Source organism: Teleopsis dalmanni, chromosome 2 (assembly GCF_002237135.1).
Source record: "Teleopsis dalmanni isolate 2A chromosome 2, ASM223713v2, whole genome shotgun sequence".
Lineage (NCBI taxonomy): Eukaryota > Metazoa > Arthropoda > Insecta > Diptera > Diopsidae > Teleopsis > Teleopsis dalmanni.
In genome coordinates, this window is record NC_051847.1 from 182,221,169 (window position 1) to 182,245,456 (window position 24,288).

Genomic DNA, 24,288 nt, shown 5'->3' on the forward strand with positions numbered 1-24,288 from the left:
ATTGCTTTCTTATGAAGTTCACAAAAAGCTTAAAATATTGCTTACCATTTGTGTTGTATCAGCGTTGAGATACAAAAATATGGTAAGCCAAAATGGATTCTCAGTGGTAATACTGCTCAAATCTGTACATGGAAAAAAGGGTAAAAATTGCAAATTTAGCAAAAATGGTTAAAGAAAATGATTGTGTGACAATTGATGTCGATTTGATATCTGTACTTTTTCTCCAGACTTTTGTTTCTTTACACAGCGGAAGTAGTTTCCGTTTTTATGAAGTTTATGACATTGTCACAAGTATATTCTTTTTAAAGAATTTAATATTGATTATTTTAACTTAAATTTAAATATTATTTATTTTCTTACTTTTACTAAATTGTTCTTTCTTTTTTTTCAGAATTCAATACGACACAATTTATCCTTGCACAATCGTTTTATGCGAGTACAGAATGAAGGCACTGGAAAATCGTCCTGGTGGATGTTGAATCCTGATGCAAAGCCAGGCAAGTCTGTAAGACGTCGTGCGGCATCAATGGAAACATCGCGTTATGAGAAGCGTCGGGGACGTGCCAAGAAACGTGTTGAGGCTTTGAGGCAGGCCGGTGTTACAGGCTTAAATGATGCTACACCATCGCCAAGCAGTAGTGTTAGCGAAGGCTTAGATCATTTTCCGGAAAGTCCTCTACACAGGTAACTATTAAATTGTTGGTAACTTGTAGTAGTTCTGCATATTCGTTTTACATAGTTTGGCTTTAAAATACAATTTTTTGGTATACAAAAACAAAATGTTTATATAATATATTAAATACAAAAAAAAAATATTTATATAGTTTAAAACATAGAATAAAATAATTTAGAAAAAACAATAAATAAATATAAATATTAATATAAATATAAATATAAATATAAATATAAATATAAATATAAATATAAATATAAATATAAATATAAATATAAATATAAATGTGTAGTATAATATAAATATAATATAAATATAATATAAATATAATATAAATATAATATAAATATAATATAAATATAATATAAATATAATATAAATATAATATAAATTATAAAATATAATATAATATTAATATAATTATATATAAATATAAATATAAATATAAAATTAAATATAAATATTTAAAATAATATAAATTTAATTTAAATAAAATATAAATATTAAATATAAATATAAATATAATATAAATATAAAATATAAATATAAATATAAATATTAAATTAATATAATTAAATATAAATTAAATATAAATATAAATTAATTATAAATATAAATATAATCATAAATATAAATATAAATATAATAATTATAAATATAAATATAAATATAAATATAAATATAAATATAAATATAAATATAAATATAAATATAAATATAAATATAAATATAAATAATTTGAAAATAAATAAATAAAATTTATTAAAAATAATAAAATATGATTTCATTTTAAAATAAATAAATAAACTTATTTACTTATAATAAATAATTAAATAACATTAATAATCAATATAAAATGAATAAGATAAGTAAGTAAGTAAATAAATAATAATAATTAAGTAAATAAAGGAGATTAAATATGCTCATTAAAAATGAGCAAAATAAATATAATAATAATAAAGTTAATATATAATATATTAATAATAAAAAGTTAAATTAATAAACATAAGTAAAGAAAAAAATATATAAAATAATAAAAAACTGCGAAAAATACCAAATCAAAAACAAAATATTAAAAAAAAAGTAATAGTAATAAAAAAGTAAATAAAATATATGAAACATAATTTATTAAAATAAATTTGACGAATATTAGGAAAATAGAAATAGTAAGAAATAAAAAATAATAAGAAGAAATTATAAAAAATAATAATAAGATTTTATAAAAAATAATAACAAGTAATTAAAAATTAGATGGAATTAAAGAAAGTGAATCAAAAACAAATATTTTACTTTAAATTGACTGAAAAAATCATATTAATTAAATTAGATAAAATTCAGATAAAAATAAATAAATAAATAAAATAGTAAAAAATGATATATGAAATTTGAGTGTGTTTTATATACATATATTTTTTCTAATACCAGAAAATAAAGTACCTCTTAACAAATTTATTTCCCATTTAATCGAATCTTTAAACAACCTTAAAAAATCAAAACAATTTTTATTTTAATAATTGTTTAATAATTATTTTACAATAATTTTTTAATAACTATAAAATTTACAAAAATTATTGACATATGAAAATGTAATAGTATTGTACATCGTTTTATATATAGAAGAATTAATTAACTATGTCAAATTAATGAATAAATAATATATAAATAATTAAAAGATATAAAATATAATTATTAAAAAAACTAATAATAATTTAAAATAATTACAACATTAAAACAAGTTATATAGTATTAAATTAATTTGCTTTAAAAAAATAATTTATCTTGCCATACAATATAGAAACATATAGTTTGTTATTATTAATTTAATATAGTAAATTAAACAAAAATTAAAAATATGTTTTTTTAAATGCACCGATATTTATTAACAACTTTGAGAAATTGGTTTGGAATGTTTAAGTAGTTCAGCATGATAGTTAGTTTCTGCTAATGACACGTTATTCTTACTAACAAGATAATATAGATATCTACTGAAAACTATGTGCCTAATAACTTTTATGAATTCACGCTAAGTACTTTTTAAATAATTAAAAAAACATTTTAAATTAAATTTATCATTCTAAGTTTTAAACTTATATAATTTTATAAAATTTTTATTTAAATTCATATTTTTTATAATTTTATTAATTTATTTATTTTTACAAAATTAAATTTTTATTTTTAACTCAAGTGGTGGTTTTCAATTATCACCGGATTTCCGTCAACGCGCGTCATCAAATGCAAGTTCCTGTGGACGACTTAGTCCAATACCTGCACTACTGGGCTATGAGCCCGACTGGGGTTATCCCGCTGATTATCAAAATTCAACTATGTCGCCAGCACAAGCCAGCACATTGGATCAATTGGCCGGTTCCATGGCGGAGGAGTTGACTTTGCAAAAGGATTTGATGCCAGGGTCAGTTTTTATAATTTTATGTTGTCTTATGTTTTGTATATTTTTAATTTCTATTTTTGTGATATTTAATTTTAAATAATTTAATATTATAAAACTTTAAAGTAAAAATGAAAAATATGTTTGCATGTTTGTAGCTTGTGTAGCATGTATCTAGTTTGGCTACTGTTGATTCTTTATGCGACAGATAAATAAATTGAATTTTTTTTAATTTTTTTTCTTTAAACCAAACGATCATACGGTTGGAGTAGGTTTAGCACTGCCTCAGGCATACCCACACAACCACCACCACCATACCAAGCTCCACAGGTTTATGGTTTGAATGGACCCGTACAACAAGGATATGGTTTACAGGCACAACAATGTTTACTGCATCGCTCACTTACATGCTCTTGCATGCATAATTCACGAGAGGTTGGTTATAAGCTTTACATAATTATTATTATAAGTTTTAATTAATTTTATTTATATTTTTTATGCTTACAGGGCCTTTCACCAAATTCTGTTACAACAACTATGTCACCCGCGTATCCTAATAGTGAACCTTCATCGGATTCTTTAAATACATATAGTAATGTTGTGTTAGATGTTGCTACCGGTGTAACGACTGATAATGGCACCATTTTAATGGTACAACAACAACGGCAGCAACAACCAACACAAACGCAAACAATACACATAAAATTAGAAAGTAAGTACTAAGTCATCGATTGTTGTCATTATACGTAGTGACTTATTTAATTTATTTATTTAAATTTATTAGTTTAAACTAATAATAAGATGAATTCAATTGGGGTCAGTTTCTTTAATAAATTTAATGAGTAATTCCTATATATAGTATGTTAGAACAAATTATATGAAATTAATAATCACATCTGTAAATATTTGTCAAAAGCATGGATATGACTCATCAATTGTTTAGTGATACCAAGGCGTCAAATGCAAATGCTCATCTTTGGACAGTAAATAAACAGGTTCAAATATAAACTTGCTAGACTTTGTTGAGAGAGGTTAATATAGACTGAATTGCTCTTGAAAATACTCACCTGCTATTCTATTCTTTGTTGAGTTGTGTACACTATTTCTTTATCTGTAAAGACGAACAGCTTACGGATTTATTGAACTACTCTTGGCAACACATACTTATTGTTCTAGTATTTATTAAGAGAGGTTAAGAGCATTTGGTATCTCTAAAACCAGGGTGTTCTCGGAATGTAGACCGCACTACTCTTGGAAATGCATAACATTTCCTTTTCAGTCTTTTTTAAATGAAGTAAAGGGCATTTAGTCGTCTCTAAAATCTGGTCCCAGGATGTAGACCAAACTATTCTTGAAAACTATGTTGTATATTCATGTTTTTGTTTACTTGGGTTACATCATCTTTAAATAGTACTTCAAGTATCGTATTATAGTCTTGTGTTTTTTTTTACGTAGATTTCTCATACATTTGCACACAAAAACAGATGTATGCTCTAAAGTTGATATGCAGCTGTATTGAATAGTACAAGTGTTCCTGTGTCATTGAATATTAATACGTTTTCCAACAGGCTTTCTTTTTAAAAAATAATATCGTCTTCTTATTAGATGATATCCAAAACTATATATGACGTAGGCTCAAAATATATTCTTAAATGCTAGGGTCTATAGTTTATATGAGACTACGACTCTCATATAAACTTGAAAGCAACTCGAAACATACAGTTCCTTTTTCCCCTGCTCTCCTTATCACCCATTTATTTTTTTAACACTAAGCTTTTAATTGAAAGTGTTGAAATTAATGGAAGATTCTACTCTATTTTTCTTGAACCTGTTTTTATATGATTATAAGATTATATGAAAGTGATAATAAGCTTGGTTTTAACCTAATAATTTCTTTATATAGCACCGCTTATTTATTCGTAGGTATAAACACAATTACCTATAAAAAATTGTAATGGAAGGTTGGCTTTATGTTTTTTTAACATCCATTATTTTTTATAAGTCGTGCCAATTAATATTAATTTTAAAATACTAGTAATCCATCCTATTTAAAACACTTTAAGGTTTCATCAAAAATATAATAACTAACATATGCATTTTTATGTAATATCTCAAAATATTTTAATGTGTCTTTGTATAGATGACGATTGTGCATCAACATTAATAGGACAATGCATGGAAGCACTGAATAATCAACCACAAATTGATGATTTTAATATTGATAATTTTCATGGGGGTCTGGAGTGCAATATTGAAGAAGTAAGCTTAACTCATTATAAAACAAATTATTTTTATATTAACTTAAAATGTTTTTTTTTTGTATTTATTATTTACCTTGACAGCTAATAAAACAAGAAATGAGCATTGATGGTCATCTTGATATAAATATTCCATTAACTGCAGATGGTAATGGCAGCAGTAATAACTGCGATAGTGATGTTCTTTCAATACAACAGCAGCAACAACTCAATCAATTACAAGCGCAACTACAACAGCAGCAGCAACAACAAATGCAGCAACAGAATCAACAAGTACAATTACAACCAATGCTCAACAATAATAATGCAACATTGGCATCAGCGCTGGATCTGCCAACTCAAACCCAAACAACAAATCTTAATACACGAGTGCAATATTCGCAACCCAGTGTAGTAACTCCACCCTCCTGGGTCCATTGAAATCGTACATAGCAAATAGCAAAAGAGTTCAAGTAAATTATGTAGCAGATAGTTAAGTGTTTCAAATGAACTACAGGACTAAAGGCAAAATTATGTATATATTGTATGAATGAAATATTTTGCAGCAGAGTTATTTATTTTATGAAAATAACAGCAACAGCAATAGCAATAGCAACAGCAACAGCAGGAACAACAACAACAACAGCAACAGTAATTTTTATAAAGCTGCAACATTTTTATAAAATGGCAAAAAAAAAAATAATAAAAACCAATAATATATATATATATATATATATTTAGTTAGGAAATATTTACAACAACAAACAATAAGAAATATGATGGTCAATTGTTTATTGCTTTGAGTGTTGAAATACAAAAAAAATAGATATTTAGCAACAACAGACAACATAACCTTAAGACAATGGCAGAATAATTAATATAATTTAATTAAAAATTCTACAACTACAACAATAATTATAAAGCTATAAGCATACCAACAACAACAATTAAAGTCAACTTGGAATCAACGATTTTATATAGTAAGTATATATAGTATATAGTATGAAATTATAAATAAGTTGTAATCTCAGTAATTATTTATTACAATAAATTTAAAATATTTATTTTTAAAGAATATTATCGTTAAGGTACGATTTAGTGGAGATTGTTAACTACCATATAAATCTTGAATATTAGATTAGGTATGCCAGCGATCCAAAGAATTCACTTAGGCCTACTGGCGCATTCTGTTAAAGTATAAAGAAAACCTCAGTTTTAGAAACCAACTTGAAATTTTGATAAAGCGTAAAATGGGAGGTCTTCCAGTAGCAAAGATCTTCAAAAAACGAAGCGCGTAGAAATGGCGCTGCACATGCGCTGGACAAAAACAAAGCAAATGTGGCCCACTTTCATCGTCCTCTCTACAACTGCGGCTGGAATGGACTCCTAATCGCTTTGAATTTTCGATTATTAATATAATATAAATATTATGATAAATCGATATATTCATGTTCATTTTACGGACTTGTGGCATCTTTAGCCGCGTGCTAAACCGCCAACTCGATTAGCGGTTTGCTATTACCACTTGGTAGTACTGCATGTTTGCAAATAATTTCTCTCTTAGTCGTTACACCGAATGTTCTCTACAGCTTTTCCAATCAGCTGGTATGAGTCAAAGATCTTTCTAGATTATCTATTTTCATCTATACCTATGTGCAACGTTTTCATTTTAGCAAATCCGCTAAATTGGTATATATGTTTAATATGTAAATTTAGATCGTGTTGTTATTATTGTAACCAAAGACCGACTTAAAAAGAAGCACATAAAAAATTGTCAAGACATTGCAAAACAAAGTAGGATAGGAAAGGTTATATGTAGATAGAAAAGAGGAACAATGAAGGTATTCTTTCTATCTAATTTAATACTAGTTGGCAAGGTATATGGAACTATAGATCTTTTGAAATAATTTTCTTTCGAATACACATAATATCAATAACTATAACTATTAGTTTTTGTCCAAGCAGACATTATACAGAAGGAAAGATATGACAAAAGGCTTATAGAGTAAGATTTTCTCACTGTGTAATGTAACGTTTAGTGAGAAGAGACTGCTTTTTTCAATTGCCTCCTTAGTCCTTAGTATCGTCTATTGGCAAGTAAAATTTTGTGTTGAGTCCCTAGACTAGCATCATTTTTTGCGTTTACACCGATTTGCAGGTAAGCAAAGTCTTTCATAAAATTTTCAGCAGTGATATTGTTTCCAAGCCCAAGCATTTTGCTGTATTGGTAATAAGTACTGTGTTTTGTATTCATTTACCATAAAAGCTATTAGCTCTGCTATATATTTAAGTTAGAGAAATCCTTACTGACGGTGCGACTAGTACAAAAACAATTAGTACAGTTCAACCTTTCTATTTAAATGATTGCTTTCAGTATTAGATGTGTTCATTTAAGTATTTTAAAAAAGTATATCTTTTGTAAATAATAAAATAATACGAGTTTCTTACAATATCTTGTAGAACTTTTACGTAGAGCTTTTAGATAAAAAATTCTTACTAAAAAAATAAATCTTTAAGATTTACTTTAAATTTTTACATTAAAAGCTGATTTAATCTTTAAAGATATGCACAAATATGATATGTAACTTCTTCTTCTTCTTTCCATAGACTAAGTTCCATAGTCTACAGCTTCTTAAGTTGTTTTCAATTTTAATCATTTTAAAAGATATTCTAAGTGACGTTTATGCATAATTTATGTTAATAAAGCAATTTTACAGTGAAAATTTATGAATATGAATGAATTTCTATACAAAAAATTAATTTTATAAAAAAAAAAATTAACTTACAACCCCCCCAAAGGCGGTGATACATATAAAATACAAAATGTGACATCCGTTTGCCGCTTCGTAATTTTACTGCCTAAATAAATGCAGGGTAGCTGGGTAACTTCTTGGCTCCATACATCCTGCTGCTGCCAATTTCAATCGTATCATAAAATGTCCCTTTAAAAGTTGCTTAGTTTCCTCAGACACACACCCACACTGGTGTTCCCTCTCCTTACTTTGCACAAAGCCTCATGTTTATATACAAAACCTTAGTTTTCCTTATAAATATAAATATTCTTACCGCGAAAAATCAGCAGAAAACAAGGAAAATCATAAAAAAATCACAATAGGGCAGCGAAGACGACAACTTAAAAATCGTGTACCAAATGAGCAGGAATAAAGCCCAATGAATCTTTTATTTCCTGTTGAAATATAAAATCACAGATTTCGACAATAAAAATAATAAAAGGAATCAAGCATTTGAGAAGAAAAAAAACTTGAGGCAATTACACGCGTACAATTATCATAATAACTTCTTAGCAGCGATTTTCAAGAACGCGGCTCTATTTGATTTTATTTCATTTTTATTATTAATAATTTTTTTTTCCACATTATATTATATTTCCTTTAATTTGGAAATATACTTGAATTAAGTTGAATTTCTATAAAAATTAATATCTGGCTTCGTACTATTAAAATGTTAATTTCAATGACTTTTGGCTTATTAGAGAGAAAACATAAATAATATATGTACTTGCAGTTAATCATGATTCTCATAAAATTATCTAAGTAATTACGAAAATTAATTTTACTTACTTTTTATTACAAGCCTGAGCTTATCACTCATCTTTACTAGTGATATTTACTCCATGCCTCAAAGGATGTATTGAGCATCTTGTGTGAATTTGTATGCCTTTCTACCACTTTACGAGCAAAAATAATTAACAAATGTTTTTCAATGAATCATAATTTTTACTCTTTTTCTGTATTGGAATCCCCTATTGGATATGTTGTTGGCTATGTTTTATCTCTTCATTACAAAACCCTGCTTCAGACAACAAATTTCAAAGAACTATTATAAAAACATGTAGATACAAATAGTAACGAATGTAACATAGCTATCTAAAAAATATTAAAAAGAATAAAAGACCTATCGTGATCTTGGGTCCTTAGTGTTTAACAATTATATCCATATTATATAAAATCTATAATTTTGCTATGAGTGTGAAAAGCTAAGTTGGATTTATTATTTTTCTTTGATTTTGATTTTTGATGTTGATTTTTATGTTAAATATATATATAAGAATATATATTTTATATATATTTATTATATAATATATAATATAATATAATAGATTAGTCACAGATTAGTCTACAGATTACAGATTAGTCTGTACAAACACACTATTCCCATTATAAGCTGCAATAACAACATACCTTCTGCTCAAAAAGTATCCGGATTTTGTTGTTTGTTAACTACTCCTTAAGTAATAGACCTTTTTTAAAATATTTTTTTGTTATGTTGGTACACCCTTTCTTGACATATGGTACAAATTTGAACGCCATTTGTCAATTAGTTTGTTTACAGCAGCTGTTAATGTGAGATTATCTCAAGTGCATATATGTTAGCTATGGAAAATTCTTGTGCGCTATTTTTTAACCAAACAAGGCATTACTGTCATCGCTCAGGCACCATATTCGCCAGATCTGGATCCGTGCGACTTTTTCCTGCTTCCGAAACTCAAATTGCCCCTTCGTGGTAAGCGTTTTGAGTCGATTAAATCGGTAAAAGAGAATTCGCTGAAGGAACTAAAAGCCATACCTTCACGGGCCTACGAAAAGTGTATGGAAGATTGGATTAAGCGTTCGCATATGTGATCGCTTCAGAAGGAGCATATTTTGAAGGAGATAAAATAAATTTGGAATAAAATTTAAATTTGTCTGTTTTATTTACAAAATCCGAGTACGTTTTGAGCACAATGATCACAATGATCAATTTCGTACTTTTAGTACAATTTTGATATTTCTTGTTGGAATCTACATTTTAAAATAAAAAATATTTATTTTTTGGAATTTTAGAAAATAGTTTTTTGTCTAATTATATTTGCTCCGTTTAAGCTCAAAGTCTGAGATTCACTACTGAGCCAAAGTGTTCTGATCAACGTAACGAGACACTGAAAACCGATGACCGCTACCATTACCAACTTTTAATCAAAGAAACTTTTATACTTAATTTTTTAATTAATATTAAAAGCAACAATAAAACCACATTTGACGAGCCCATGACTTTCTGTATAAAGTAGCCCTAATCAATTCAAAAACTACATATACGAACTCCTACTAGATGGCGTGTGTAGGCGTATTCAGTGTAGAAATTCAAAACCTTTAAACTACGATATCTCGAGAATTTGGTAAACTATATCGCCATTCATTGTCAAAATGACTTGGGGCTTGAAATAGAGCTATTTTAATACTCATATAGCACTTACAAAATGACTATTAATTTGAATCTCATACTATAATTTAAACATTCATCGATAATCTTCATTATGTCAAATACTTAAATGAGGATCATTATTAGCTTGTTAAAAGCGCACTTTCCATTACATTTAACTACACATTCAAGTCCAACGGAAATTATATAAAATTAAATCAATTTGTCGTCCTTAAATGAAAATGAATAAATTTGCTTATTGAGAATTAATGGCGTAATATTCCAACCCCTCCCTTCAATCCACAACCAACCTTTCAATGACTGACATTGATGTAATTGCCAAGTAATTTTTAAAATATTCGCTGAGGGCTATAAAAAAACCTAAGCATTTCCACAAAGCTGAAATGCCTAGGCTTGGAACTTCTGTATTCTCACGTGATGCTTGTCTGCACCGGTAAGGTAAAGTGGGGGTGAGCAATTACTTATCTAACAAAAAAAAAAAAAATAAAAAATGTTTAGAACAGCTCAGCTAAACAAATTAAGTGATTTTAATGTTGTAACAAAATATGTGTCCATGTCCACTCCACCCCTCTTAGTAACTTTAAAAAAACAGTACTGACTGCAGTAAGCAGTCAGTGAGTAAGCAAAGTTACTGAAAAATTAATTATGTCCTTAGGGCGAATGCGTCCTCGCGCTTACCTGACGCAACTAAGAACAAATGGAGCATTAAAGAGCGAAGCGTATTTGCAGCTAATTTACGGAATCGTCCATTGGAGCAGAAAAAACTGAATGTCGACATTTTTCTTTATGAAGTAAAAAATGTTAAAAGTTTTAAAGCAAAAGCTAATTTCGAACTGTTGATGATGAGTAGCAAAAAAGGTTTGGATTTCTCTAAGACTTACTTGAACTTCCTATTTCATAGGAATTTTGCTTAAAGGAATGAAGAAATATCCTTCGAGCGGTCGCAGCAACAGAAGTTTCGCTTTGACCGCATTGCAATGTCGTCGTTGGCGTGTATTCGGTCAGGTTTGAGTGTAAATTATGCAGAATTCTTCACTTCTGCTTTCCGACTTTCCTTTTTCTGTTTAAATTAGTTTACGACAAACAATTTTAACGGACACTGATTTTTTGCTTCCAAGATTTTTTGCTCAATTTGTGCTTAATTCCTACAGATTTCTTCTTTTTTTGGTCAGTTATCTGCTGCTGGTGGTAAAGATTTCACTCGTAATTTTCTTTGACTTTTCCTTGGCAACTTTTACGAACTGTCAGTGCACATTTTTGCTTTGAAAAAGTTTTCTTTAATTTTTTTTTCAACAATTTTTTTTTCTTTTTTTCCAACAATTTTTTTTTCAACAATTTTCTGTTCTTTTTTCAACAATTTTTTTTCCCCTTTAATGTTGGTCAAAATAAATTGAATTTGTCTTTGGGGCTGTAATCCAACAATTAGAATAGAGCTTGAAAGATGTTGGAAGTATAAAAGTGAAAAGTTTGTGACGTAAATCATGCGACCAATAAAAATTCGCTCAAAACTTTTAAACTTTTTCATTTAAGTGAATTATTTGAATTACATTATTTAAATTTTTTATTCTGCATTGTTACTTCACTTATCTTAAGTATTTAAGAATAATTCAGTAAATATCTACGAAGATTATTAAAATAAAATTTATTATTATTTTTTTTTTATTAAAATTCTCATAAATTGATTTTATGCAAATTTTTGAAGGCATTTCTCAGAATTTTAGTAAAGTTCATTGAATTTCAGTATAATATCTTATTTCTAAATTATGTTAATAATAGATTTATAAACTGTAAAAACATAAATTAAGCATTAAATATGTCAGTAATCAATTTTGAAATATTAAAAAAGTTAAAAAATAAATTGAACTTTTAAAAGTGCTTAATTTTGAGCTTAATAATGATTACATATTTATAAAAAAACTTTAATATATATGTGTAAATATGTACTAAATTTAACCTGCGTTCTACTTCGTATATTGTTCTGATGTTTCAATTTCAATATATATTGATTTTCAATCCCTTATCAACTCGTTCACTGTTGTATTATAGTACTTTATGAGCTAGAATTTTTTACCAACTGTATTCTCTTTTCTTAGAATAAGCATGAACATTTCTAAATGTTCATTACGTTGTTCATCAAATTCATATTTGTTACATTTGTAAAAAGACAATGGATTGGTTTTTAAAAATTAATAATGGTAGATTAGTTTTTTGATTGAGATCAGACTATACGTATTATAGAGGTGTAATATTCGTATATATGAATTGTATTTGATAGTGTGCGTATGTAAAAAACATGTTGTACATATGTTGGTTTCTTCATCTTTTCAATGGTTTCAAAAGCTATTAAACAGTTCTATCGTAAAACTTGACTAAACTGTACGAAAACTAGAAACATTATATTACTGTGTCTCTACAAAGTCACTTTTTCTAATAAGTCTTTTTATAAATGTTGTCAATAAATATTTGATTTTATATACAAGTCCTTTAGGATTGAAATATAGAAAAAGTAATTTAATGAATGTTATTGGCATATTACGCAGAGAAAACTTACAGATCTATTTGAGAATAATGCCGTCTTCCTTTTTATGTTTTATCATCTTAGTTTCGAGTCAAGTCTTCAATGGTTTCATTAATTCTGACGTTGTTGACAAATACATTTATTATATACTCGTAAAATATATATATAGTGCGAGGCTGTTTTTTATGACTATGTTATAAGTATAATTTTTTTCATATATTAAAACTTTTCTTAACGACTTGAGCTCTCGCTCTATATCAAAGTGGTTAAATTTATTGACTGTTAAAAGGGTTGACTACAGTTTGTTACACTTATTATTTTCTCATTTCTCCACTTTTCTTTATTTCCTCATTTCATCTTATTATATTTATTGTATATCTTAAAAATCAATCTGTTTTCAGTTAATATATGGTACGGAATGCTAGATTTTTAAGATCTTTTATAATTTTGCAAATATTACTGACATTATTACACCTATTTTTTCATGTCTTCACAGGGAGAACTACCTAAATTGTAAATTATCATGACTTTATAAATCTTATTTATCAAAAAATTGCAAAATATCAATATATTATTTGACAGAAGTAATATAAATTTAAATTAAAAAAAAAAAAATTTCGTTGGAGCTTTCATCAAAATCATTAAAAAATATTAAAAGATTTTATAGTAAAGAAAAATTTACAACAATAAACTTTTTGGTTTAATATTGGCTATTTCGATATTTAAAATCAAACGTCTTTAGAAATTTTTAATAATTTATGAGTTTAAAATTATATACTTGCAGTCCATAAAAATATATACGGACTACATAAATGACTATATTAAATTATCGAAGACTTAAAAGTTTTATTTAGATTTTCGAAAATGATGTTTTCCCAAGAAAATTTCTGTGCGTAAGACTTTTCTTCACTATGTACCTTTATGCTAAGCAAAAATATTAGCTATTTTGTTATTAAATTATGAAAATAAAATTAAATAGTAGATTATATAGGTATTTCCTGACACTTATAGTCCAAACAAATTATATACAAACTATAAACTAATTAAAAAATTCGAATATTTCCTAAGACCACTAATGAGGAGTATTTAGCAACACTAGAAGCGTTATATGGTCAACTAAATTTCAATAAATTAACTAAAATTTTCGTTGTTGTCTTTTCATTTCTATTCGAACCCTTCTAAAGAATAACAATTTTTTTGTACTTAAATTAATTTATAACTAGTACTTTTTAGAACGTACTCTTCTTAAAGTTTTAATCAATTTGAAACTTTAAAACATATAAGTATGTGTAAATAAAATCATTTTAAGTTTTCATGTAGGCAAAGGAAAGTTTTTTCTCCACAATTTCTTTAATAAAATTATAAATTACATATTTTAAAAAACGTTAACCAAACTTAACCTCAAATGTGCATATTTAAAATTGATATATATTTTTTTTACACATACCAATAATCATTCTTTCATTCATCGCTTTCAAGTGTTGAACAATTCCTGGTATGTCTCCAAGGCAGTTAATAAAAACTGACATCTGCTTAGAACCCAACCGCAAAATAGCTCCCATAATAAAATTAAATTGCCGCAAGTGCCACCGAAAAATTCGCTGAAAAATGTTACCCGTGTAAGGACCGCAACAAGGAAGAAAATTGCCTTTTCCGCAGAATCGCCAGTTTACGGCTTATCAAATCGCAAAACAAAAAGAAAAAAAAAAAGAACAAGAATAAAATAAAATTAATATATATGAAAAGTTTTTTTTGAGAACAAAAATCGCGGTTACCAAATGACACAATAACGCGTTGTTAACGCTCTCGCAGGTGGGTGGAGGATGGAGGAGGCAATTCATTTGACAGTTGTTGGCATAATTTCAAGGAAACCACAAAGCACATGTCACACTGCGCCCCCGAGGCACACTTAACAGCAATCACACCACCTGACTGAAATATAAAATATAGAAATGAAAATGTTAAAAGGAATTCGAAGGAAAAAAAATAGCATTGGCGGCAATTAATTGAAAAAAAGTTTCTGGAAAAAAAAAATACAAAATGTTTAAAAAAAAAAATATAATAAAAATTTCTGTTAGTAGCGCTTGGCAGCCAGGCAAACCTGGTAAAATGGCCTTAACGCCAACTTACAACTGAAATGTGAAAAAAAAATTTTTTTTAAACCTGAAAACTTTGGCAACCAATGACGCGTCCTAACGTCACCAGAATTTGCTACAAATTTTTTTCTATGAATTAAAACTTTTTTTGTAGTTAATTTTTTTTTTTGTTAGTATTCCCATTGTCCCAACCGGAGAGAGGCAAGTTGATGATGACACCGACTTTCCGCATACACGTTGCTTTATGATGCGAAAAATGTGCTGTGTGTTTGCGTATTTTACGCGCAACAAAGTGTCAAACACAAATTCCTATTCGGAGCAAGGATAGGAGGAAAAAAATCCCATAAAATAAAAAGAAATAAATTGAATCACTAATAAAAAAGAAAGTTTGTCATGAAGTTGGCTTCATTTATTTGATGTGGCGTGTGATGCTTAAATTTTCTTCCCAACTTGCTGAATAATTCAATCAAAATGAGCTTGAGTTGCCATGGGTTAAGTAAGAATGCGGCTTCCAACCGCTGCATAGCAGTCACTCACAGTCTAAAAAAGCTAATTTCAAGTTAAATGCTGCGCTGCCGCACACCTCCCCCCCATCTCCACCCACAATTGCTGAAATATTGACAGGAACAAGAATTGTATCTGGGCAAGTGGTTGCTTCAAGGAAACGCTACACCGTACATATTTCTACTTCTTGCATGAAGTAATCGAGGAGGTGTCAAAGTGGCATGTAAAGTGGCAACGTTTGTGGCGCACAATTTTCAAGTTGACAACTTTTTATGTCTGATTAAATTTTAATACCAAATTTTTACATCATTAATAAATTCTGCATGAATAATGTTAATAAATAAATGAAGTTAATGCGCAGGAGACAGGAGAGTGTCAGTCAGCCCAGTTGATTATGTTGTTAACTGCAAAACTGGTTGTGAACTGGAACTGACATGAACTGAATGCTACACTTAGTCCATAGGTGGTCACCATACGACCACCTTAGCTCTGGAAGTACACTAATCCAACTTTATTTAGTTGCAAAAGTTTGCAAAGTTTTGACATTTGTTGCAAAGTTGCCAACTTCATTTCTTTTACTGCCACTGAGATTTGCAGTTAGGTTTCAGAGTAGCTCGGTAACGGGCTAATTAATTTAAAATGCTTAACTGCTTAACAGTTTAATGTCATTTTTACTTTTACTAACTGGTATCTAATTCAATAAAACTTTTCCTAAAGATTTTGTTTCGAATAGAAAAAGTTGGTGATCAATTTTAAAAATTTAAAATTTGAAGATATAAGAGAAATCATTTATAATTTATAATTATTAGACACTGATAGCGCCTCGATTTTTTCTTATAAGTTAGTAGCATTGTAACATGCGTAACCATGCGAGATTTAAGTATGATTTGTTACTCAGTGTATTTATATCAGAAGCTTTTACAATTATACCGTTGAGTGTTTTATAATATTCACTGTGAAGTGAAGATTGCTGACTCGTTCTCGTGCCATACTCCTTAACCCATGATTTGTCGCTAGTTATGATCCGTTTCATTATAGTCAGATCCATGGGTGCTTCATCGATTAATTAATTATGTCTTCATCTTCTAATGATAGAAGATTATAAATTCCGGAAGAATATATTATGCTAGAATAAATCAATTATAATTATCTCCTTGACCAGTGTTTGTTAGACTAATCTCTGTGCAACGTCAAAATTCTTTACAGTGAACTTTTTGGAGCTGATGATATATAAGGCAAACTTAAGTACAATTGATGATTATTAATAGATATAAAACTTTGTCGGATATGAAGACTATACATAAACGTATTGAAAAAAAAATAACTATAATTGAAGTATTCTAGTTTACTTCGAATACTTCGATTATATTATATGCTACTTGAAAAAATTCGGTCCACTTAAGTCCACTTAAGTTTATCAAAAAACCGTTAAGAATGGAAGACTCTCTTGACCTCAATAAGTTAAGATCATTCAAGAGCTATTAAGAATAATGATTTTGATAGTTTGTTAAAAAATTTATGAGAATGAGAGATTATTGTGCAAAAATTTTAAATTCTTCAAGGACTATTCATCATCTCAAAAATGATGATTTCTCTATATATTTGTATGAGAAAAGTAATTGTTCATGTTGTGCAAATGTATTTACTGGTATTTGTGTACAGTGTTAGTGTTAGTTATAAAAATATATTCAGTATTATATGGTGTCTTATATGGTGTTATATATACAGTATTATGTCTTATACAGTATTATATGGTGTCTGTTAGATGAATAAAATCCTATTCCTAACTCTAAATTTCAGTTCCTAAATAATGCTAAATAATTAAAAATTATATTCTACATACAGTTTTCTGTCTAATAGATATGAATTCTACCGGATACATTATTTTGCTTTTGACTCTATATACAAAATGATTCTGTGAACAGAATCTGTGAGAAAAATAATTAAAATAATCTAGTTTATTTTTTCTATTATTGAAGATAATGAAAGACTTTCAGACCTACTAGGTAGTTAGGTGGGTTGAAGTGGCGGCCTTGTATCGAAAAGACCATTTGAGCTTAAATAAGGGCCTATTGTGGTACCACGGGAATAGACTAAAAGATCTGTGTACGACCAACGCCGAAAAAGATAACGACTCCAACCTGACAACCAACCTGACAGCTTTATAAATTTGGCTAAGGCACTAATATTACAAGATGACAGCTCTGTCAGGCGGGCAAGAAAAGGGGCTCCTAAGATTTCATCTTCTTCTAGCTAAAGAAGTGCACTGACATATAAGAAAAACCTATTAATCTATTATTACAAAAATGTTAGATTACTCTAAAAACGTTTAATTGGTCAATAAAATGTGACAGATCGAGAGTAAATCTAGAATTTAGATATACCAATCGAAAATGCCATAATAGTATTGTATAAAATATAAAACTATTATACTTATGATATAGGATAAAAGATACAGCTGTTATAGTAACTCAATCAGTAGTATTATCTTAAAACACTATTGAACATCTGTTACGATTTAATTTTAGAATAAAAATAAATTAAATAATTTAATAAAAAAATAAAAAAAAACATATATACAAACATAAATAAGGTGATTAATTTAACTGCTCATAAATTCCTAATGCAAACAACACTTCAAATGTCAAGTGGAGGTGTGAAATTTTATTAGACGAAATCAGCAGCCATCGCCACAAAATCTCACAAATTATAGGTCTTTGGTTAAAATGTGGTGGCATCGAAAGGTGGGGAATCCACAATAGTTTATGAGTTTGTGAGTTCATAAAATAAGACGCGTGTTTGAACCGCATCGCATCGCAGTCAATTTGTAGCCAAAAGCATTTCACATGTGAGTCAATGTGTTAAACAATTTTATCGTTTGCTTGCTTAGCACCTCTCACACAACTCTATAAATTTTAATATCTACATCAACAGCACTGCCGTCGGATAGGTGATGAACGTAAAGATACACTTGCACAGATACACGCACTTTTGCAATACAAGAGCATTTTCCAAATCATTTTCCAAGCTGCTTAAGTATTTTATACTTCCGACGAGTAAAATACTTCCTGACATATTTAAATGTTGTTTATCCTTTAAACACCCTTTGGCAGAGCATTCACTCGTTAACTGTGCAAAAGCACAAACAGAAGCAGAAGCAGAAGCTCCTTGTTGCTTTCATTTTCCAGTTCCTTGCACGCTTGCACTATACATTACTGTTTAGTCTTCGCAAGCAACTCACAGTTATCCTTCCTTCATGGATTGTGTACGCAATCCATTCAACAAGTGGTAATCCTGGTACGTACGTCTTACTTACTCGTACTTTCCTTATTTGTTTGGTGTTAAGTCATTTATATTGTTTCATTTTATTTTATTTTTTGCTTGTCCTTTTGAATTTACCCACCAAAATCCTTAAACATTTTAAGAAGCTCTTGTCAAGATTGTCAGCATCCTCACTTAAGTTGCTGCTGCCACTGCTGCTGCCATTTCTACCACTTCTACTCTCTTCTGTGGCAGCTTTTTTGCACACTTGCACAACAGATTTGGCGGGTTCAGTGAGTTCCAACACTTTTTGTTCTTATATTTTTCTACAAATTTATAATTTTTTCCTTGCATCCGTATTCGTATGCTCTGTTCCTTGCAGTTCTATAGCATATCCTTTACTCCACTTCAAAGTTGCTCGCTCACTTCATGCACATTTTTAAACCAATAATTTGAGTCAAGTACGCGTGCATGTGGCTTTGGTTGGCGGCATTACAACTGAAGTGCCCACAATTGTTGAGGAGGTGTTCTCTCCGTTTCCACCGACTCACCAATCCTGCACAATAAGACTATGGCGCGGAAGGAGCAAGATGGGATTAAATGCCATTAAATTGACGACAATTTGTATTAGTGTTTTTGCTCCTTTCTTTTTTTTTTTTTGCAGGTCGTATTGTCCTTATTGTCCTCGTTACTGCTATTGTTGCTTTCTTGGTACTGTGGTTTCTCTGCAATATAATTTGAAAATTACTGGAAACCATTTAAATGGAGCAATAAAAATTTAATTTCATGTTTGTCGTAATTATTCAAGGAAGTGGCAATTTGTTGGCAGGATTGGCGTGATTTAGCATAAATAAAAATGTTTCGTTTTACGATTTTGATTTTGGTTTTTTGTTGCCAGCAATAATTGACGACAATCAATTAATTGATTGGTTACAGAAAATTTTTTACTATTTAACTTCTCTTTTGATTCATTGCTTTTTAAATGAAAAAGTATTCATAAAAGTATAAAGTATTTCTTTTGAAGCCATAACGTCAACAATAATAACTTAATTTATGCTTTCTTCAATTTATAAGAAATTTTCTGATTAAAATTTAGAAATCATTATTCCTATTATTACAATTATTAAAGACAATGGTGCACTACAATCTTTCTATTCTATTTCTATTAGATTCTATTTTATTGTCTATTGTGTCTATTGTGTTCTACAGATCTATTATACTATCCATGAAAAAAGTTTCATAATTCAACCTGAATTAATTAAGGCTATTAATAAACTACACAATATCTATTGGTTTCAACTTACAGACCTTATTTAGTTTAATAAAAATCAGGTACTAAGTACTAAAGCGCAGAATAAAAACGATTAAGATGACGTATATTTCACTCGATATTTCAAAAATCTGCAGATGTTAGCGTCCTTTAACCCAGCTTTAAAATGTAGTAGTTAACATGAATCACTTTTAATTGGGGTTATTAGTTATTAAGGGTTTTGAAATCTATGGTAGACTTAAGCTCGATCTGTCAAATTTTGTTGCCCAATTGAATATTTTTAGACTTATCTAACATTTTTATAGTAACATTTCTAGACATTTATAAATTTTATAAATCCATTTATCGAATCTAATCACATCTTATTTGTCAAATCATATAAAAAATGAAGGCTCGACTTGAACAAAGTTCACTTTGTAGCGGTAATCAAATGCGCAAAAAACTAAAAATATCCCAGTGAAGCATCCAACGCATCGTCTACACGAAATAAATGGCTTTCAACTTCGCCAGATGCAAATCCGTTGGAATATTCGGTCTGGGTCATTTTAGGAGAACAGGGTAAGGACTAAAAATTATACCAGTATGGATGCGCTGAAGCATGCTGAAGAAGTTTAGGATTTTTACAGAGAATGTGTTCAGCCGTTTAAACATCCATTCGAAAGGATGAATTAATTTTATTAAAATGGTACCTTAGTCTGCAGATGTTCTGTCAAAAACCTGATGAGAATTTGAGGCTGCCTTAGATGGGTTGATAAATGTCTTAGCCTGTTTTTGATCTTTCGTATCGTAGTAGTTTTTAAGTTGTACAAATTAAATTGAATTCTATTTGATTTTTAAAGTCAATTATGACGAATAAAAACTATAAACTATTTAATATAAAGATATTTTGAACTTGCATCTTCAACTATATAAATCATATATTTATATATCATATATTAATCACTATATTAAACAACTCTACGTTAAAAGATCCAATTCTATTTAACACACTATTTTTTTAAAATATATTTTTATTTATTAATAAAAATATTTTATCTCATATAAAAAAGATATGTAGTCGTACGTATGTAGTTTATGTGACTATTATATGTAGGCAATAATAATTTAACACATATTTATCACATAATATTTAATATAAAAAAAAATCATAAATAAAAAAATATTATAAAAGGATTTAAAACGAGCAAAGTGTGGCGCTAAATTGTCAAATTGCAAATAATATTCAATTACTTAAGTATACCAGGCTTAAGTTTATATCCTTGCCAGTGTATATGAGTCGACTGAGCCCATAAGTCTCACAATAAACAGCGGCGAGCAATAAAAATGCGTGAACTATGACTAAAATGCCGGCAAGTAACCAATAAAAAAGATAAGCGTTGCCTACAGATCTGTGGGCTATTAAAATACAAATTCCGTATACTGAGACGAGTCAATGGAGGAGTGACTATAGTTGGGGTGTTGGGATTGCTGCAATGTCAGGCTAAAAATTTTATGACTGACAACTAATAATTTCGTCGGATTTATTGTTATTACAGCGCGAAAATACTAACAATTTGAAATTTTTATGGTGTAATTTTTGACATTCGAGATTTGAGATATTTTGGGCTGTCGATGGGCCAACGAGAGCAGAAAAGTTTTTTCTTTGTGTGTAAGATATACTTTTTTATATATTAATTTTTTTTTTTTAGGTAATATTTTTACTCATTTTTATGTTATTATCAAACACTTATTTATATGCAAATTGTTATTAACATTTTTGCATAATTTGCTTCCTATTTCCACTTCAGTTCGTCTTATCTTGCCTATACTTAAGGATATTTTTGCGGTGTCTTCTTATCGGTCAAATAGTGCGAAATTGGTTTTATGAATAATTTAAATAGTATGAATTCTACTAAAGCCAACTAAAAATGAATATTAATTTTTATTCTTTCTCTTGTGATTTGAATATATTATAAACATAATGGGAGCATAATTCCTAATGGTAGTTTAGTATAATTAAATGATTTATTTAATGGTGGAATCAATTTGTATTACTTTTATTGAAATGCAGGAAAGTTGAGTACTTGATGTGCTATAGTTTATTTAAATTCAATTATTTCTATATATTGGTTTGGTAAAGAAAGGAAAGCAGTTGATATTAATAATTTTGAGGAACAATCATTCTAACAGCGTAAAAGTTAGTAATACATAATAAAGAAAATAAGAGAGTAATTAAGTTTAATTTTAACAATCCAAGACTTATTTTGACTCAATTCAGATTTTCTGAGCAAGCCTGATATGTATATCAACATATTAGAGTAGAGTTAGCTATTTTGAACCATTTCTTCTACTGCATTATTTGCGGCTATAGCTTTCTTCTTTAGATATTAAGGTTCTAATGGCAACTACTCGTATAGTATGGTACTACTACATCTTCTTGATTGTTTTCAATAAAAATGGGAACACTGGAATCGTGCCATTATCGGAATCGTGCCATTTTTTCTATATTATTTCTCAAATAATATCCAGTGAACAAATTTGGAGATCTATAAAGCAGATAATATGAAAGGAGTTCCAAATACGAATGCAAGCATTAGAATATTGTTAGGTAAAGGAATTGTGACAGAGAAGTAGATTATTTGCGATCACGAATATATTTTGAATAGCTGGGTATAAAGAATATATTAATTGGGCTTGAATCGGTTTGTGCATTTGGGATATGAGAACAGATGGGCGACATCATGGAGAGTTGAGCTGCACTTTGGGCACAATTTGGAAATTGCTGAATTAATTCCATTCATCTTGCTTTCTTTTTGATGCCTTCTCTGATGCTAAATAATAGCAAGCAATGTATATTATATTAAGTGATAACTGAGTGCTTTTTTCGAGCAAGATTCACAATGTTGACCAATAAAATCAGTACTGAGTAAATCGATAACAGAGAGTCGACAATTTTTTTGTTTTTTTTTTCTGTTCAAAATCCTTCAATTCCTAATATTACATATGTTGAAGATCATATAAGGATATTATATGTAAATATTCTGTTTTTCAACTTTCAATATTTATTGATTCCTAATTAAGTTGATTTTAGCTATAACTTAATTAATTAATTTTACATTTTGAATTGCATGGATTCAGTATTTTTCTAATTTAAAACCCAATAATATTTTTAGGAAGATTTTCCTGACATGTTGGTCCTCATATTTTACGTTTATTATTAATATCATTAAAATATATTAAATGTGTCAAATTATTAATTCATTAATGAAATTGAACTCAAGAAGGCACCTCATCCAGATATCACCTATGTAAGTTGATATGAACGACATATTTCACGCTCTTCATCTTGGGCAATAGTAGTGTGATATATTACCTATTTCTGATTTCTACTTAAAAGTTTATTTAACTTAGAATCCATTTTTATATAATTAATTCTTATTAATTATAATGTTATTCTAACTAAGATTTTAAGATTTTGTTATATTGTTTTATTTATTATTTTTTATCGATTATTTTTTTAATAATATTTTATATCCTTATATTTAAATATTTTTAAAACTTTATCTAATGATTTGGTTTTTTTCTCTTTGTTTCAGCTTTCAACTGGTCGCCTCAACTTATATATAAATATATAAAAAAAAAATAAATAATAATTGTTATTAAGTAAAATATACAGAAACAAATTAAATAATTGAATGTTTTTCTAGTTACTAGTTTAAATGTTAAAAACAAAAAATATTAGTTAATGTAATAAAGAAAAAATTTTGCAGAACTTAATATTTGTAGAACTTTTAAAAAATTACATAGACGTGTAAAATTATACAATATATTATAATTTTATGAAAATAAAAAAAAAAAACATTGATGTAAATACTTTAATATTAAATAAACGTTAAACGTATAAAATTAAAATTAAAAATTTTATGTTTCATTAAGAAAATCTTGAAAATGTTTACGCTTAAGTAAGTAAAATTATGAAATAATTAGCACAATTTTTATAATTAAATAATTACATTTATAATTTTTGTTTAAATTTAAGTTTAAAATGTTAATTTTTTCTTAATTATAATAAACTTTCCTTATACTATGATTTTATAATAAAATATTTTATAAAAATTCTAAATCGAAGCTTTAATTTGAAACA

At 28.1% G+C, this 24,288-nt stretch overlaps 2 protein-coding genes across 2 annotated transcripts in view; one reads left to right on the plus strand and one right to left on the minus strand.

The window, feature by feature from the left end:
- LOC119676320 (forkhead box protein O-like) overlaps positions 1-24,288 on the minus strand; it is a 297,012-nt gene that overhangs the window by 21,771 nt on the left and 250,953 nt on the right. The gene's annotated exons all lie outside the window — the stretch shown is intronic.
- LOC119679755 (forkhead box protein O) lies at positions 392-5,898 on the plus strand (the record flags this gene model as incomplete). The annotated part of the gene is given in 6 exon segments (XM_038092285.1): positions 392-684; positions 2,859-3,083; positions 3,332-3,494; positions 3,567-3,771; positions 5,200-5,318; positions 5,402-5,898. Coding segments are annotated over 6 exon segments (1,341 nt in total), but the record flags the coding sequence as incomplete, so codon positions are not given.